At 37.3% G+C, this 16,958-nt stretch overlaps 1 protein-coding gene across 2 annotated transcripts in view; it reads right to left on the bottom strand.

Annotated features, from left to right (window-relative positions):
• LOC117295320 (dmX-like protein 2) overlaps positions 1-12,613 on the bottom strand; it is a 75,875-nt gene extending 63,262 nt beyond the window's left edge. For both annotated transcript variants that reach the window (XM_033777894.1, XM_033777893.1), the window contains exon 1: positions 12,407-12,613. In XM_033777894.1, coding sequence (XP_033633785.1) covers positions 12,407-12,493 — 87 coding nt within the window. In that variant the 5' untranslated portion in view covers positions 12,494-12,613. The remainder of the gene's footprint in view (positions 1-12,406) is intronic.
• Between the last annotated feature and the right edge of the window lie 4,345 nt (positions 12,614-16,958).

The raw sequence follows: 16,958 nt of genomic DNA on the forward strand, positions 1-16,958 counted from the left end.
CACAGAGAGAGATTAGGCCCTTTAACCTATTCATTTATTAACATTTTCTCTTAGGTTCTTTTATGTATAATGTTTCCTGCAATCATTCCACATTAATTTCACATAACTTTGAAGTACATTTCCATACATGTCGACGCCAGACGTATCAAGATATTAGGCAAGAGATTGGGTCCCTGCCAAAGTCATAATACAAAGAATGATCAGGCAATTTTCTCCACACTTGTTATAATTCTCATTAAGGGTGGACTCTAGAACCATGCCAATCTGTTACAGGTTTCCGGGGATTTGATTTGTGGGTGATTATCGGGAGATGGTCAACCCCCCCGGGGGGGGGGGCCGGGATGAGTCGGAAGTGTACGTGGAAATAACGTGATTTGCTCAGGGTTTTGTTTGTGCTGCATGTTTACCGATGCATATACCGAGAGAGGACCGTGGAAGCCTCTTAGTCTTAGCATTAATCATTGAGGGACAGCATTGGTAGTAGTGGTGGGGAGCTGACTGGATCGGTGTCCGTGTGATGCAGTGTGACTGTATCACATTGACAGATCGGTTTTATGAGAGACTACGAGGAATTTTGAAGGCATGAGAAATGTGACTGCGACACGATGAAATCTCAAACATGATGTACTGCAATTATAGAGTACTCTTTTATTAGGACGCTGTCGTCTGACTGTTCGGCTATAAATCATGTAAACAAAGTGTATTTTTTTTCTAGACGTACATGTAACAGGGAGCAAATTGACAAGACCGCAGGGCTTGCAGCTGAAATTTTAACACGACCAGAAATACAAAACTAGAATGAAAATGAGTTGAATATATAAATATAGACTGAGCCCCTGTCTTTTTCCGCAAGGATAAAGACAGGGCCTCAGCTTTTCCCAGCTTTTCAGATCCAGTGATTCCATTGGATACAATGATATTGGATAAATGAGCGCCCATTATGCCCAAACAGTACACTACTGTCAAGTCAGAAACAGAATTTGACTGCGTATCACTATGTGAAATAAATTAGGTCAAAGGTTAAAACACACGCCAGTTTTTTATGCCGGTCTCTGGCGTTATTCACAAGCCTCGGAATGGGACAATGTTCAGGCTAACATAAATGCAACGTGAGAGATCGATCTAATTTGTCTCATGGATAAGTATCATTTGATAGTCAACAAAATTGACAGATAGTTATGAGAATAATGAGACTCATGGTCAACATTATACTTTAGAGTTAATATAAGATCTAGAGGGCGCACTGGCATACACGGCCCGGCATGCGCGCATGCGACCATTTTGTAAGTTGACAAATCAGCATCGCGTAGCGTTCAATCAACACAAACTCCAATGTGTACTTCATATTCAATGCGCGTACAGTATGGAATAAAAATCCACACCAGTATGCCTCGAAAATGCACGGTTTTCCTTTTACGTCGCAAACTACATGTACCACGGTCGGCCATTTATGAGAGTCAACCGTGCAATTTCAAGGCACATTTGTGTGGATCATTATATTCTACTTTTAAAAAATCTTTCTAATCACATGCATTTTACATATAACAGCCATTCCATTGTGACTCGCGTGACAATCTCACTGGTTTTCCAACTTTTGAAAGATCTATACTCCAAAATATAACACATGGCTCTCATGTAACTCAATTTATATAAACTTAGTGAAGAGCCCTATAACAAAAAATAAAAAAGGAAAACAAATTGTGTAGGTATCATGTTTTATAGGAGTTCCAAAAATGTGACTCGCGTGACTGCCAAAAAATGAAAGGTGTTGCATCCCTGTATGCCATTGCCCAGTCGTGAGAACTCAGAGGAACTTTTTAGTTACAGATCACTTTTTTTTTAAGTACAAGAGAAGCACTATATTATACTATAAAAAGTACAAAATAAAAAGTTTTTACAAAATTGAAAATTTGTTAAATGCAACGTGACTCGCATGACAGAAGTTTGTGACTCGCGTGACAAGTGAGAAAATATACAATAACTAAACAGGATACTGCATAACAAGAACATTTTATTTCATTCAGAACACTCAGAACTTGAAATTGAATCTTTTCATAAAAGGAAGAAACGCCTGAAGCAACATTTAAAGGAAAAATTATCTGAACAGGCTTTGACTTAAACATGGTAATGTTGGGGTGGTTCTGAAAAGAATTGGCGGTTTAACAACACTGTCTGGTCGAAACGTTGAGTTGTTAAACCACCGGTTCTTTTCACAACCACTCAAACCCATAGAGAGAACCCTTACTAGAAATTATTATATTGTTTTGTGATTGGGTAAAGGACTTTTTTCTCACTACGCTTGGCAGAGTGGTTAAGAAACCACAAATTTTGGTGTCAAGTTCTAATGGCATTAGACTGTGTTAGGCTGAGTACATGTAAATCTGATAAGTAATTTCTTGATTGATACCCCCCTCCAAATCTAACTTAAGAATACTGTCTTAAAATACCCAGTTTCATCTAATATTTTTGTTTGTTCTTGTTTTAAGTTTATCGTTCCTTGTATTATTTAAATAATGCAGGTAAATTATGCAGATGTGAGCGTATTGTACAGTGCAGTATGCAGTGTATGTAGTTCAACATGATCTGCTGACAGTGTGCCAGGTTACAATTGTACACTGTTATAATTCATTGTTCTAACAAAAATTTATAAATTCAGGGGCATAGTAGTATGTTCCAGTGGGCTGGGGGTGCTTTGGTAACATTCCATAGACATCATCCCAAGAATACTTTGGTAGCTTTTGCTAACCATGTGCATTAAGTGCATTAGTCGTGACTCGCGTGACAAACTCGAGGGTGTTTTTTTTTGTTTAGGTAGAAGGCCTAGGTAAAAAAAACTAATTAATTCTTGAAAGACCCTTTGAAAAGACCACTATTATGAGAGAGAAGAAAAAAAATGTTGAGGGTCTATAATAGAAAAAATACTATAATCATTTTTTTTGTGACTCGCGTGACAGTAAAACGAGGGTAAAAATTAACTCCCATTTTTTAAAAGTTAATAGTTCAAAAAGGCATATTTGATTTTGGGTGTCCTTACTAATGACTCTTTGTTGTTTATACATAATGATTAAATCTGAACATCTATTGATTCATGATTTTTTTTTCAAAACCTGAATTTCAAGGATTGTTCAGACTTTTGTGTATACTTTTACCCTTTACTCCCAAGGCTGTCGCAAAAACAATAAAGAATATTTGTATAAAGTCTTTTTAGAAGAAGAAGCACTAGGTGTTCTTGTTTCAAAATTAATGTAAAAACTTCAACATTAACCATTTTAAATTTTTTACTATGAAGCGCAAATACCACGGAATGGCTGACAACAGACGATTTCAAACTTTTTTGCAAAGACCAACTCGACCGATCCAAGGCAAAGTGTTCCTTTAATAGCAGTTCATGTTATGTTGCCTATTTCTTCACATGTTTGTTATGTAATTCTAGTATCTATTGAAAACTCTCATTGCACATGTGTTTCCATGCAACTTATTCAGGCCTGAAATTACATGCAGACCACAAAGGCTGGGCCTCCGTTGCCCCTGGCCTTGGCCTTGGTGCCCCTTCACAAAATTCCTGTTGACATAATGGAAGCACCCTTTTTAAAATGAAAAAAATGGCCTTGCCCTTTCAAAGATGAAATACCATGCCTTCTTATTAAAATAGAATGATTGCTTGGCAATAATAAACACCCACTATTAACCGACACCGGACACCGGTCATAAATAAATTATGAAAATTCTGGTCTCGTCATGATATTGCAAATCAAACAAAATTCAGCAAACAGCTTATGAGCCGACCTGTGTAGTTAGTGATTCACCAAGTAGTCATCATAATGCAATGACATGTACGAAGGTCTTGACTTAAAGGCAGTGGACACTATTGGTAATTACTCACAATGATCGTTAGCATAAAAACGTACTTGGTAACAAGCAATGGAGAGCTTTTGATAGTATAAAACATTGTGAGAAACGGCTCTCTCTGTAGTACAATGTAACTTAGTTTTTGAAGAGGTAATTTCTCAATCAAATATTAAAAGACTTCAGGCCTGAAGCCTTTTATTAGGAATCTGAAAGAACACACATTTATGCAACGGGGATGTTTTTTCTTTCATTATTCTCTTGCAACTTCGATGACCAAAAGAGTACAAATTTTCACAGGTTTGTTATTTTATCCATATGTTGGGATAAAACACCAAGTGTGAGAATACTGGTCTTTGACAATCAAAGGTGTCCAGTGCCTTTTACCCATGGCACACACAGCAATTGCAATGGTGCCCTGTGCTTTTTCTGCGGTGCCTTTTTCAAAGTTCCATTACAATTTGTACATTTTCCTCATAGAAGGAGGGGAAATGTAGAAAATTGCTGTGCCCCCTCCGAGAGCGAAATTCAAGGCCTGTTTACGTCTGCGTTATTGTTGGTTGAGATGGAATCAAATATAAATTCTTTTGAAGGGGATGTACGTGTGCTGTATGTTTGTAATTAATCCCTTCAAGTCCTGCTCTGGTAAATGTTTCTTTGTTCAACCCCAAATTATTATTATACTTTAAAAAAAAAAACAATTACAGTCTGTTTCCCTTGTGGTTTATTACTTAAAGGGAAGGTACACGTTTGGTAATTTCTCAAAACAAATATTAACTTAAAAACTGACTTGGTAACGAGCATTGGAGAGCTGTTGATAGTATAAAACATTGTGAGAAAAGGCTCCCTCTGAAGTAGCATGGATTTCAAGAAAGAGGTAATTTCTCACAAAAATAATAAAAAGAAGTCTTTTATTCCTATTTGAAAGCACATAAATTCGTCCAACAAGGGTGTTTTTTCTTTCATTATTCTCGCAACTTCGATGACCAATTTACCTCAAGCTTTTACAGGCTGGTTACTTTATGCTTATGTTGGGTTACACCAAGGGAGAAGACTGGTCTTTGACAATTACCAAACGTGTACCTTCCCTTTAATCTAAAAACAACTCTTATAAATAAGCCATACATAAATACAGTTGCTTATAATTCCTTCCCACAGATGGCATTGATTTTTCTCAATCTAATAAGGCAGGATAAGAAAACAAATTGCGGCGTAAACGACTTTCCGACTTTCAGCGATATGTTCAAAGATTTATTCAAAGAAATCACAAATCTGTCGGGATAAATTACAGAGCGCCAGATCATACATTTTGAACGGGCTGGTTCCAGAGGGCACACAAACAGGGTGTGAATAATGAATAAATGAATATTTTAAGTCTGAAAGAACACTAAAAATGTGGGTTTTTTTCCCAGCCTGTGTTAGGCTATGTCGCCATTTAACGATTGGGCACAGATTGGTTCTTGTCAGCGTTATAAGGCTGATTTATAGTTATAACTATCAAGAAAAATACAATGTGAAAAGTCACATGTGAAAGTTTCAGCAGAATAAAGTGTCTTCTTGCTCAGAAAACAGCAAGAAATTGTTCATGGTATTTTCACAAGAACGCCAAATCTATTACTGTCCCTTTGTTTACTTCCCATACATGATCTGCTTCAGAGTTATATTATACCTTGTTTAAAGGCAGTGGACACTATTGGTAATTACTCAAAATAATTATTAGCGGAAAACCTTTCTTTGTGATGAGTAATGGGGAGAGGTTGATGGTATAAAACATTGTGAGAAACGGCTCCCTCTGAAGTACATGTACCATAGTTTTGGAGAAAGAAGTAATTTTCCACGAATTTGATTTCGAAACCTCAAGTTTGGAACTTGAGGTCTCGAAATCAACTATCTAAACGCTCACAACTTCGTGTGACAAGGGTATTTTTTCTTTCATTATTATCTCGCAAGTTCGATGACCGATTGAGCTCCAATTTGCACAGGTTTGGTATTTTATGCATATGTTGCGATACACCAAGTGAGAAGACCAGGTCTTTGACAATTACCAATAGTGTCCAGTGTCTTTAATACAGTCAAGGAAGAATCTGTGCAAATTAACGAAGGCACCATTACACTACAATTAAACACACAAAGTACAGGGCACCCACATCCAAACACAGCAGGTAATTTGCATTATTCCTCTTGAATACATTTTGGCTGACTTCCATTTTGAAGTTTTTATTGATTGTTATTCTTGTGTGAAAAGAACGATCAGTATCAGTAAGTTTACATAAAACCCTAAGGGATATTTTTACTCAAGTGTTTGCTGCCTAGAATTTTACGGTAGGTAAACGCACTTTGGTGTTTTCCTGTTTATATGTAAACAACTTTGATTTTATTGTTAAAGTTGTACATTTGCACTCGCTTCTTCAAAACATTTATTTAAAAAAAAAAAAAGGGAAATTTTAATAAAGTACATCAGAGCCTGCCAACTTGCATCTTGAATCAGGGAAATTTTGTTAAACAATCGGTGAGATATTTTGAACTACATGTACACACTGTTATTGTACACAACATAATAGGAGAAAAGTTTCCATAAGTTCCAGAAATTCTCAAATTTATTCACCGAAACATGGAAAGATTGGTTTATTTTTAGGGAACTTTCTGCAGAATGAAGGAGAGTTGGCAGCTGAAATCCATTGAAATTTATTCAAATGGCATTTTATACAAAAACACAACGATGAATGAACCAGCCCTTTAACAAATGGCATGGTATTACATTACAACTTAAAGGCACTGGACACCTTTGATAATTGTCAAAGACAAGTCTTCTCACTTGGTGTATCTCAACATTATGCACAAAATTACAAACATGTGAAAATTTGAGCTCAATTTGTCGTAGAAGTCGGAGATAATAATGAAAGAAAAAACACCATATACACACCAAGTTGTGTGCTTTCAGATGCTTGGTTTCGGGACCTCAAAATCTAGTTCCGAGGTCTTGAAATCAATTCAAACACTTCAACTACATTACTTCAGAGGGAGCCATTTCTCACAATGTTTTATACTATTAACAGCTCTCCATTGCTTGTTACCAAATAAACTTTTATGCTAACAATTATTTTGAGTAATTACCAATAGTGTCCAGTGCCTTAAAGATAAAAAATGTCTTTTTCTGAGTCACACATTATGACAAATGGATGAGGCAATTCTTCCACACAAATGCATTTCAAGCATCGCCAACAGTTTCAAAACATCTCCAAAGAAAAGAAAAGAACCAATCGATATCGCAGTAGACAAAATCTGTCACATAATGGCCTTTGGTAATTTTATTTAGAGCGTGGAATATCATTTGGACAGCTACGTGGGTGCAAAAAATTGATACAAGACAGCCCGGGGTCTTGCAGCCATCGCTTTATAATTATAAAATCTGAAAGTTAAAAGCATTCAGGTAAACTACTGGTTAAGATGTAGATCTATGTATACGTACTCAAAGGAACATACAGGATTGCATGGAGTAAAAAACATTGTTGTGTAATTTCAGTCTGAAAGCTTACTGATTATGAAGTTCATACTAGAAAGAAAAAAAATCTTTGAAATATTTCCCTCTGAAATGAGGTCATAGTCGTGAAAACTGTTCCTGTGAAAATCTATGATAACAGTTGATTTTTGTTGTTATTTATAATCAAAATAAGGAGAATCAGTAACAGTATTGTCCACAGGCCCACACTTCGTGTATCACAACTTATATAAAATAACAAACCTGTGAAAATTTAGGCTCAATCGGTCATTGGAGTCGGGAGAAAATAACGGGAAAACCCACCCTTGTTTACGCACGTTTCGCCATGTCATGACATGTGTTTAAAATAAATGTCTCCGTAATCATCAGGAATTGGTAATTGTTTTAGGGTTTTCTCAAAAAGTAAAGCATTTGGAATAATATTTCAAAAGAAGTCTTTCACCATTACCTAATTCAAACCCTGTAAGTTATTTGTAAATCTGTGAACTTTTTTTTTGTTCTGTTCCGAAAGTGTATAATTATGGCTCTAAGCCAAATTTTCACCGGTTTGTTATTTCATGAATGTGGTTGACCGCCAAAAACATGAACACTGTCAACTCCTATTTGGTCAGTACCAATCCTATCTAATACTATCAAAAGGTAGACTTCATTGTTGAGTTTTGGAGGAATATTTTCATCGTAATAATCTGGCTTTCAATTTAAACATTTCATTAAATAAAGAAAATATTGCAAACTAAAAGAAAACACCAATTGACTGTGTTTGCCTTTATTCATCTTACTATGGCAGGCTTGGAATCAGACAAGCCACATAGGCCATGACCTCCTTTGCCCCTGGTCTTGGCCTTGGTGCCTCTTCAAATGTTTCTAATTGACTTTAAGATGTCCCAATGGAAGTGCCCTTTGCAAAACGAAAATCGTCGTCGCCCTTTTAATTGTCCCTGGTCTTGGCCTTGGTGCCCCTTTTAAAAAGAAGTCCCAATGGTGGTGCACTTGCAAAAATTAAAATGGTCTTGGCCTTTTCAAACATGAAACTCCAGGCCTTCTATGGCATTTACCTTTTATGTTTATGCAGACTGTTAGCCGGGTCATCTCATATCCCATTATGAATCATTAGTTTTGGTTTATGCGCATTTTAGTTTTAGAATTGCTTATCTAAATGGTTGTGGTTTTGTTTGGGAAGGCTCTTCCTGTGTGCAGTGATTGTGTACGAAGCTGTTTGTAATTGACTAGAATGCAATATATGTGATCACTTCCTATCCACACGTTACATCTGTATACATCATGTAGTGTACTGAACAGCATCATGTGTGATGTGTCATTCATAAACTACACACGTACACGTACTTCATCTGTGGGCTCATGGATACAAGATTGCATACAAGATTGCATACAGTATGCACTGTCAACAAAAACTGTCATAACAAAAACATGGTCTTGAGCATAGAGACATGTTGGGACATACATGAGCCAGTTTTATGCTGTTTTTATATTACATTCTTGAAACCCAACTGGGCTCAATTTCATTTTGGGTTGGGTTAACATACAATCAGGATTAAGGACTTATCAAGACTTTGCACAAATACTGTTTGAGATGATTATTCAAATAAAAAAAACAGGGCATTCAAATCAAAACATGGTGTCCGAATCAAAACAGTGTGCCCAAATAAAAACAGGGCACCCACATCAAAACAGGGTGCACAAATCAAAACAGGGTGCACAAATCAAAAAAGGGTGTCCAAATCAAAACAGTGTGTCCAAATCAAAACAGTGTGTCCAAATCAAAACAAGGTGTCCAAATCAACAACGGGTATATTAAAGATGGTTGTCTAAAATATCATGCCATACATGTAGTTAGCCATTGTCGGCTTCTCAAACACTATTTCAAACAGTCTACAGAATAACAGTCAGAAGGTAATCTGATTTGGACTGGAGAAGCAAAATCCCTTGAATACCAGAGAGCAAGGGCTTGTTCAATTTGCAAAGTGTAAAGGGGCAACAGCCATGACCAAAAGCCAGTGGCTTTTTGTGTCATTCCATCGGAAAGAAGCATCCCTAATCACCAGCACAAAACGGTGGCACCCTGGCGGTCGCACTAAATACCAACAACTCACGACCCCTCACGACAACTCACGACAACAATTTTTTAATGCACTTTAACAAAACATTTGAACATAAGTCAACCGTTAATTATATGCACAAGAGTCATATGCATCTAAATCACTTTTAAACTGTTGAACATTTTGTTCTTTTAACTGTAAAAAAGGTGTTTTTTACCCCGAATTTAGTAGCAAACGGAAATATTCGCCATGTTGTCTTTCGACGTACTTGGACGATTCTATTACACCGCAGAGTGCATGGGGAATTTCAGAGGGCTGAGTTGTATTTTTTTCTTTTTGGTTTTAGCTGCTGTTTTTTTTTTTTCTGTTACTAACTAAGCCGACACTCTGGAATTCAATAAAAGGGAAGATTTAAATACAATATTTTTTTAAACTCTATGGGGACTATGAGAGGCACATAAAATGGTAAATAATCATCTTGCATATTGTATTACCCCTGCGGTGTAATGGAATCGTTCAAGTACATTGAAAGACAAAATGGCGGATACTTCCGTTCGTTACTAAATTCGGGATAAAAAACACTTTTTGTACACTTAAAAATACAATTTTTTCAACAGTTTGAAAGTGATTTGGATGCAGTGCATATATTTACCTGTTGAATTATGTTCAAATGTTCTGTTTAAGTGCATTTAAAAATTGTTGTCGTGAGTTGTCGGTATTTAGTGCGACCCCACCCTGGCAGTCTATTTAATACTATAATAGAGAGGCTATAGAAATCCCGATACACAACAATGACCACACAAGACATTGACTTATTCATCAGTGACATTGGTTAACCCATCCTACTGGAGAACCCAAGCAAGGCTAATCAAGACAACAGTTATCCACCTCAGAAGGTTAATTGTTATTAGGACCAATTGTCTATTAATGGCAAGTGCCCCCCCCCCCCCACCTCCTTTTCAGGCTCTACCTTCTTCTTGCTCCAGCGCACAAGAAAGACTGACACGCCTGAGTGAGTCAACCTTGAAGCCGTAATTCCTTAAATTATAAATATTATATAATATTTCTAGAAGGCCTAATGAAACCAATGAACCCTAAATTGTGTAGGCTGTGGTGTAGGCCTGAAGACAGTATTTAAAAAGAGGCTGTTCGAAGACAATATTTAAAAAGAGGCTGTTCATAGACATATCTGTGGTGACTTAGCCCACCTTGCTAGCCTAAGCTAAGCAAAAAAAATTATGGGCACCAAATGCAACAATGTAAACGACTCAGGGCTGTCTGCTTCGTTTTTGAAAGGGCAAGGGCACAAAGGCATTTTCTTCTTGGTAAAGGGCACCCTATGATGAAATTGCAAGTTTGTACTGGAGCATTTTAAGGGCACCAAGGCAATGACCAGGGGACACAGAGGCAATCGCCTTCGTTGCCTCCGTGAAGTATCAGGCCTGCGTTAAACGTCATGGAACTTTGGCTGGAACCAGTTTCTTTTTAATTAGCTAGATTTGTTTGTGCTTAGTGTATAAAAAAAAGTTATGCTTACAACACAGGCTTTATGAAATTGGGCCCTGATGTGTAGGCCTAATGAGAGGAAGATCTGCAATTAAAGTGGTACGATTATGCAACATACAATTACTTTGAAATCAATAGCATTTGGTGAATGGGTAGGAGGTGGCCTGTACTGTGGTGATTGAGGTGAGTGAGAGCCAAACACGGTTTATATTGACAGCACAAGTTTATGGGCTAGCAAGGATTAAAATTTAAAAAAAATAAAAATAAAAAAAACGATCCACTTCTACTTCTACTTCTACTTGTATACTCGGTAGGGTCCATAAAGCCGAGGGACTACTTGTCCATGAGCGGTGCAGGGGTGCGTTTGTACATGGTGCAAGTAAAAAAGACTTGTTGCTGCTTATAGGTGAGCAGCCACATGCATAGCCTACCTTGTTGAGCTGTTAATGGCTCTGCTTATTAACAGCTCAACAAGGTGGGCTACCACATGCAAGGCTCTGTAGTAATTGGGACAGGATTCGAAAGGGGTGGTCCACAGAGGTGAAAAAAGGGCAGGGAAAATATTGATCATTTAATTATCTAAAAGAATGAAAAAGTGCAATGCCAATGGCAGTCAGTTTTTGGCACAGGCTGCGACTGTTTTTTTGTTCTTCTACATGTTATAAACCTTTAATCTTCTAGCTTGCCAGGTTGACATGGCAGTCAAGATTACTTTCCTTCACATATTCCTCCATGTCACGAACATACATACTCCTGCTGACCATCTGACCATCTGACCATGCCGACAGGCAACACTCACATAGTTATAATATTTAATAAGGCTAAGTAACAATCGTATTACTTTTCCCATTGGCCTACTAAACTTTATTTAGTCAGAACTTTCCGCCCATATTACTATACACACTACGTTCATCTCGGGTCTGATACTTCACGGAGGCAACGAAGGCGATTGCCTCCGTGTCCACTGGTCATTGCCTTGGTGCCCTTGAAATGCTCCAGTACAAAGTGGCAATTTCATCCATAGGGTGCCCTTTACCAAGAAGAGAATGCCTTGCTTGGTGCCCTTGCCCTTTCAAAAACGAAGCATACAGCCATGCGATACTTATCTGCCTTATACAACCTTCCTACCTACACCACATTCACAATATCATAGAACACACACACAAAAAAACATTAAATTCATTGTTTTTGTAGGCTGACCAGCTGACTGTGTTTGTGTGTATTGAATTTGTGGACGAATTTGTATGCAAGTCGTCATCCACCCAGCATTTTCAATAATCTATTTTGTTTAGCTAATAATGAAAATTTTACATGTTTAGTTACATTTAAGGTGATCGCGTTCGTGCCATCAAATACTAATACAATGCATGCATCACTGCATGAAGAAAATTCCCATCAACCAAATGAAAAGACTAATTAAAGAGAAAATTAACAGTGGAGGCGGGGTCACAGAATGCATGAAATAACCGACCGCTATCCAGACCATAGCTCAACTTACCGTGAATGGAACCCCCTCCACATATCCAACGGCAAAGCAACGATCGCCAGGATTGACAGATCCTGTGAGCACTTGGTGACGATTCATTGTGAGTTTTGCAGATGAATGATGAACATTTTCACTGGATAATGGAAGCTCTTCCAGTAGCAATCTCTTACGTTACAAGCAGTTTTGCAGCAGTTGGATCACGAGAATTACTGGCAGTCAGGCGGCCATGTTAGTGGCTGGTACCATTCGCCATCGTCAGAGAGTACAGCACTTGTGTCTATGTGATAACAGCGATATGGGTGCCGGGTACCAGTGATAATGATGACTGGATTTAATTAGACTTTCTCCAGTCTGGTCTTTGCTCTATTAAAAACAATTGCGGCTGGCATTCATTGCTAATGGTTGTGGAGCCGGTTACGTCACTTGAGTGATTAATCATTGCATTGCTCATTCACACATATTTTAATCACTGTCATGCTGTACCTTATTTTGAGTCATGAAATTTAAAGTTTGATTATTTGATGAGAAGCCTTGTCCCACTCACTTAAGAACTTGATAACCTCATCTGTCTGTCAGTCATCAATATTGAATAATCAAGAAGTAACAGAAGAAGTTATTTCTTGTATTTGTTTCAGTTTTACTTTTCATGCGAGTGGTGGGCCGAACTATTATGTGTGGATCATGCTCCTACTCCTCGAACTATGAGGTTCTTTCGGCTAACCCGAACGAACCCCTCATAATTCTAAGAGTAGATAGCTCACTGGCCATTACCGGTCCGAAGTAGCGGCTACAGCTACGGCTACGGCAAGATTTCCGCGTCATCATATGGTTAAGTATAGGACGCCAGCCATTCAGTCGTAGCCGTAGCTAGCTAGCTGCAGCGGCTAATTAATTCCTGGGATAATCGACTAGAATACAGAGTCTTTCCAGCAAAAGCGTTCTAGCGCCCTCAATCATGTTTTAGCAAAGCTGTGGGCAGTGAGAGGGTGCCGGGTCCTATAACAAACCCGTGAAAATAATAATTCAGATCCAATAACAAAACGTAGGCCAAATTATGTCAACATAATTGATTGTTTAAGGATGCTATGTCAGATTTTTTTAACCATGACAAAAATTCAGGAACCTTTCTTATAAAACACATAAGAATTGGTCACGTGATTGTCGACAAAAACTAATTTTGAGCACTTTATTTCACTGCTACTAATAATTGGCGGACTTTTTCGAGCAATGGCTCAAATGAAAGCTTGTAACTTTCTTGACCCACATCAAAATACCTATTGAATTTTAAATCAAAATTTTCGGGTCAAATCGGCCAAAAATTTGACACAGCATCTTTAATGCTTTATTCGATCCGTCAAAAGTAACAAATTGCATATCAACTTTCTGAAATCTGTTGGCATGAAAAAGAAAAAGCGTATCACAAAAATTAATGGAGACCTACCTCACAATGAACAAAATATAAAATTCATTGGGTCCATTTAAAAACACGACGGTCTAAATATTCCATTTCAGCTAATTAGGCCCACTAATTAGTGCCTAAATACATCTGTTTTTTTCTATTTTTTTTACTAAAGAACTAAAGAAATAACCTAAGTAGTCGCTTTAAAAACAAAAATGTTTACCTCACACAGTTAACAATTGATTTTTTAGTGTTTCATCATTCAGAACATTGTCGTTACCAAGTGTTACTGTAGGTAGAAAGTTATTGGTAAAACTTTTAAATAATATATTGCAAACACTTTTTTTTAGTATGACTTGTTTAGTTTATAACTATAACATCAACTAAACCGTGAAATAAATAACAATGTTACATATACATGCAGGCCAACGTATACACAATAAATTAATACACTTTACATTTTTTTATTTGCTGTTAGTTTTTCTTTCTTTCTTCTCGTTTTTAAATCGTCTGAATTTAAAGTGAAAATGAGCTCTGCAACTTTAGTTCGGTTTATTATTACAATAAGCCTAAGCATTGTATTTTTTTTTTGTATATTATTTTCTGCACAGTAATAATGTTATGAAGTTATAATCTATGTGTCAGCTTATAGCTTACAAGAGCACTTATTTTTGCCAAAATTATATTAGTAGTTTTATGATCAAATTTTGACTAAAAAACTGACCACTTCATAAAGGGTCAGTACAGCAGTTTTATTCAATTTGGGAAAATGTTTTGAAAACCACAATAAGTCCAGCAGTTTGATAAAATAACATCAAGCAGTTTAATTCATTTAGGGCGAATAATATAATGAACACATCACAGTAGGTAAGTCCTACTTAGATTTGAATGTCAGGGGTGACTTTGTAAGGGGGCAACTCCGTAAAGGCCGGTTTATAGTCGGTCGCGCGATGGTCGCGCGACGGAAATCTTGCGCGCAACCCTAAGATTGAGGCCTATAAACCGTGTCTTTTTATGATCGCGCGTCAATATTTCCGACGCCCGACCATCGCGCGACCGACTATAACTCGGCCTTCTTAAGGGGGTGACTTTGTAAGGGGTGACTAACTTAGTAAGGGCTGACTTTGTAAGGGGTGACTTAGTAAGGGGGTGACTTAAGAGGGTGACCTTGTAAGGGGTGACTTTGTAAGGCATGACTTTGTCAGGGGCGACTTTTTCAGGGGTGAAACTGTAAGGGGTGACTTAGTAAGAGGTGACTTTGTAAAGGGGTGACTTTGTTAGGGGTGACTATGTCAGGGGTGAATTTATAAGGGGTGACTTTGTATAAGGGGTTGACTTTTTAAACGGGCGACTTTGTATAGGGGTAACTTTGTATGGGGTGACTTTGTGGTGACTTTGTCAGGGGGCGACTTTGTCAGGGGTAAAATTGTAAAGGGTTTGACTTTGTAAGGGGGTAACTTTGTATGGGGTGACTTTGTGGTGACTTTGTCAGGGGGGGGGGCGACTTTGTCAGGGGTAAAATTGTAAAGGGTTTGACTTTGTAAGGGGTAACTTTGTAAGAATGCTGGTGATCTTGCCACCTAGCAAGCTAGCCCAACCAACAAAGTCGCCCCCTAACAGGCTCGCCCCGGGTCGTGACAAAGTGGCCCCCTGACAATGTCGCCTCCAAACAATGTCGCCCCCTGACAATGTCGCCCCCAGCCAATGTCGCCCCCTAGCAAAGTCGCCCCCTGAAAATAAGTAAGGATTCTAACAGTAGTATAATGGTTTTTGCGAATTTAATTATTGTATTGGAAAGAGTATAAAGTAAAGCCTACTGACAATGTCACCCCCTAGCGAAGTCGCCCCCCAGAAAATAATTAAGGTTTCTTTATGTAACGGCTTAATTATTGTATTGGAAATAATACAAAGTAAAGTCTGCTTGAGGAAAAACGTCATCAATAATAATAAACTCGCACAAAGTTCAAATTTTTTGTCAATGATTTTATTAACGCGCTCAATTTACCAAACAAGTACTAACTGGTTTCTAAGTGCAAAACTAAAATAACAATGAGAATGATTTTGGGACATTAACTCAGAAATTAATAATAATCACCGTTTAAAAAAGACATCTTTCTAAAGCATAATTTTTATTTAGGTGAACTAAAGTGAAACAAAATGTTAGAAAATGGACTTTCCTTTGCAGTTTGTGTAAGAAAATCTGTACTATTTTATATGGGAATTTTACTTGTATTCAACTCTTTTTTAAATATAATGATAGGCCAAACATATTTTGATGGTTCTTAATTTTTATGAAATATTTCTCATTATAAGTATTGATTAACTTGGATTTGCCTCGGGTTCCATTTCCCCCCTCGGGTGTACAAAACGCCATGGACCCTGTCACAGCGTGCGCCAATTGTATAATGTACCCAATTCAATTAGGTCAGGCTCAGTACACAAAATCAAAATTTGTCTTTGTAAAAATTCATCATATCTCAATATTCAACAATAATACTATTTCTTAAAACCTTTAAGAAACACATTGCTTTAATATCTGGCTCATTAGACTGTGTTTGTGGACATGAATCTGGTTGGGAAACATGTTTTAAAATTATCATTCACACTATTTGCCTCAAAACTGCAAAGTTTTCCATTTACTTTGTGAACTAAAATGTCTGCTAATTTGAGGAGTCCAGAATTTTCTTCAACAAAATGGCAGACTGTGTTACTTCAAGAGGGTATAACAAGAAAACCAAACAATTTTATTTATTGTATATTTATGTGCGGGTCATTTTTTTTTTTTAAATTGAAAAATCTTTCCAACCATGTAGGCCTATTCTTTTCATAGCAAGAACTTCCTAAAGCACAAAACACCAAACCTAAATGCAACATGTCCCTTTAAGCATCTGAGGTAATTCAACATTACAAAGTCAGGCTCAATGCTTATTATCAAACCTTGTTGAAAATTGGTCACATCTCAAATTTCAACAATTTCGATCACATTGTCATCACATTGTCATCACATTGTCATCAAAACCTTCTCCAAGAGAAACATTGCTTTTAGATTTGACGCTTTGGACAATGAAAGCATTTGTTACATGTACATGGGCAATTATATCCACACTAATGGGCACAAAAGTGTGACATGGAAAGGGAATGTTGGATAGTAGTAACAAAATTAAG

Source organism: Asterias rubens, chromosome 10, assembly GCF_902459465.1.
Source record: "Asterias rubens chromosome 10, eAstRub1.3, whole genome shotgun sequence".
In the NCBI taxonomy this organism is placed as follows: Eukaryota; Metazoa; Echinodermata; class Asteroidea; order Forcipulatida; family Asteriidae; genus Asterias; species Asterias rubens.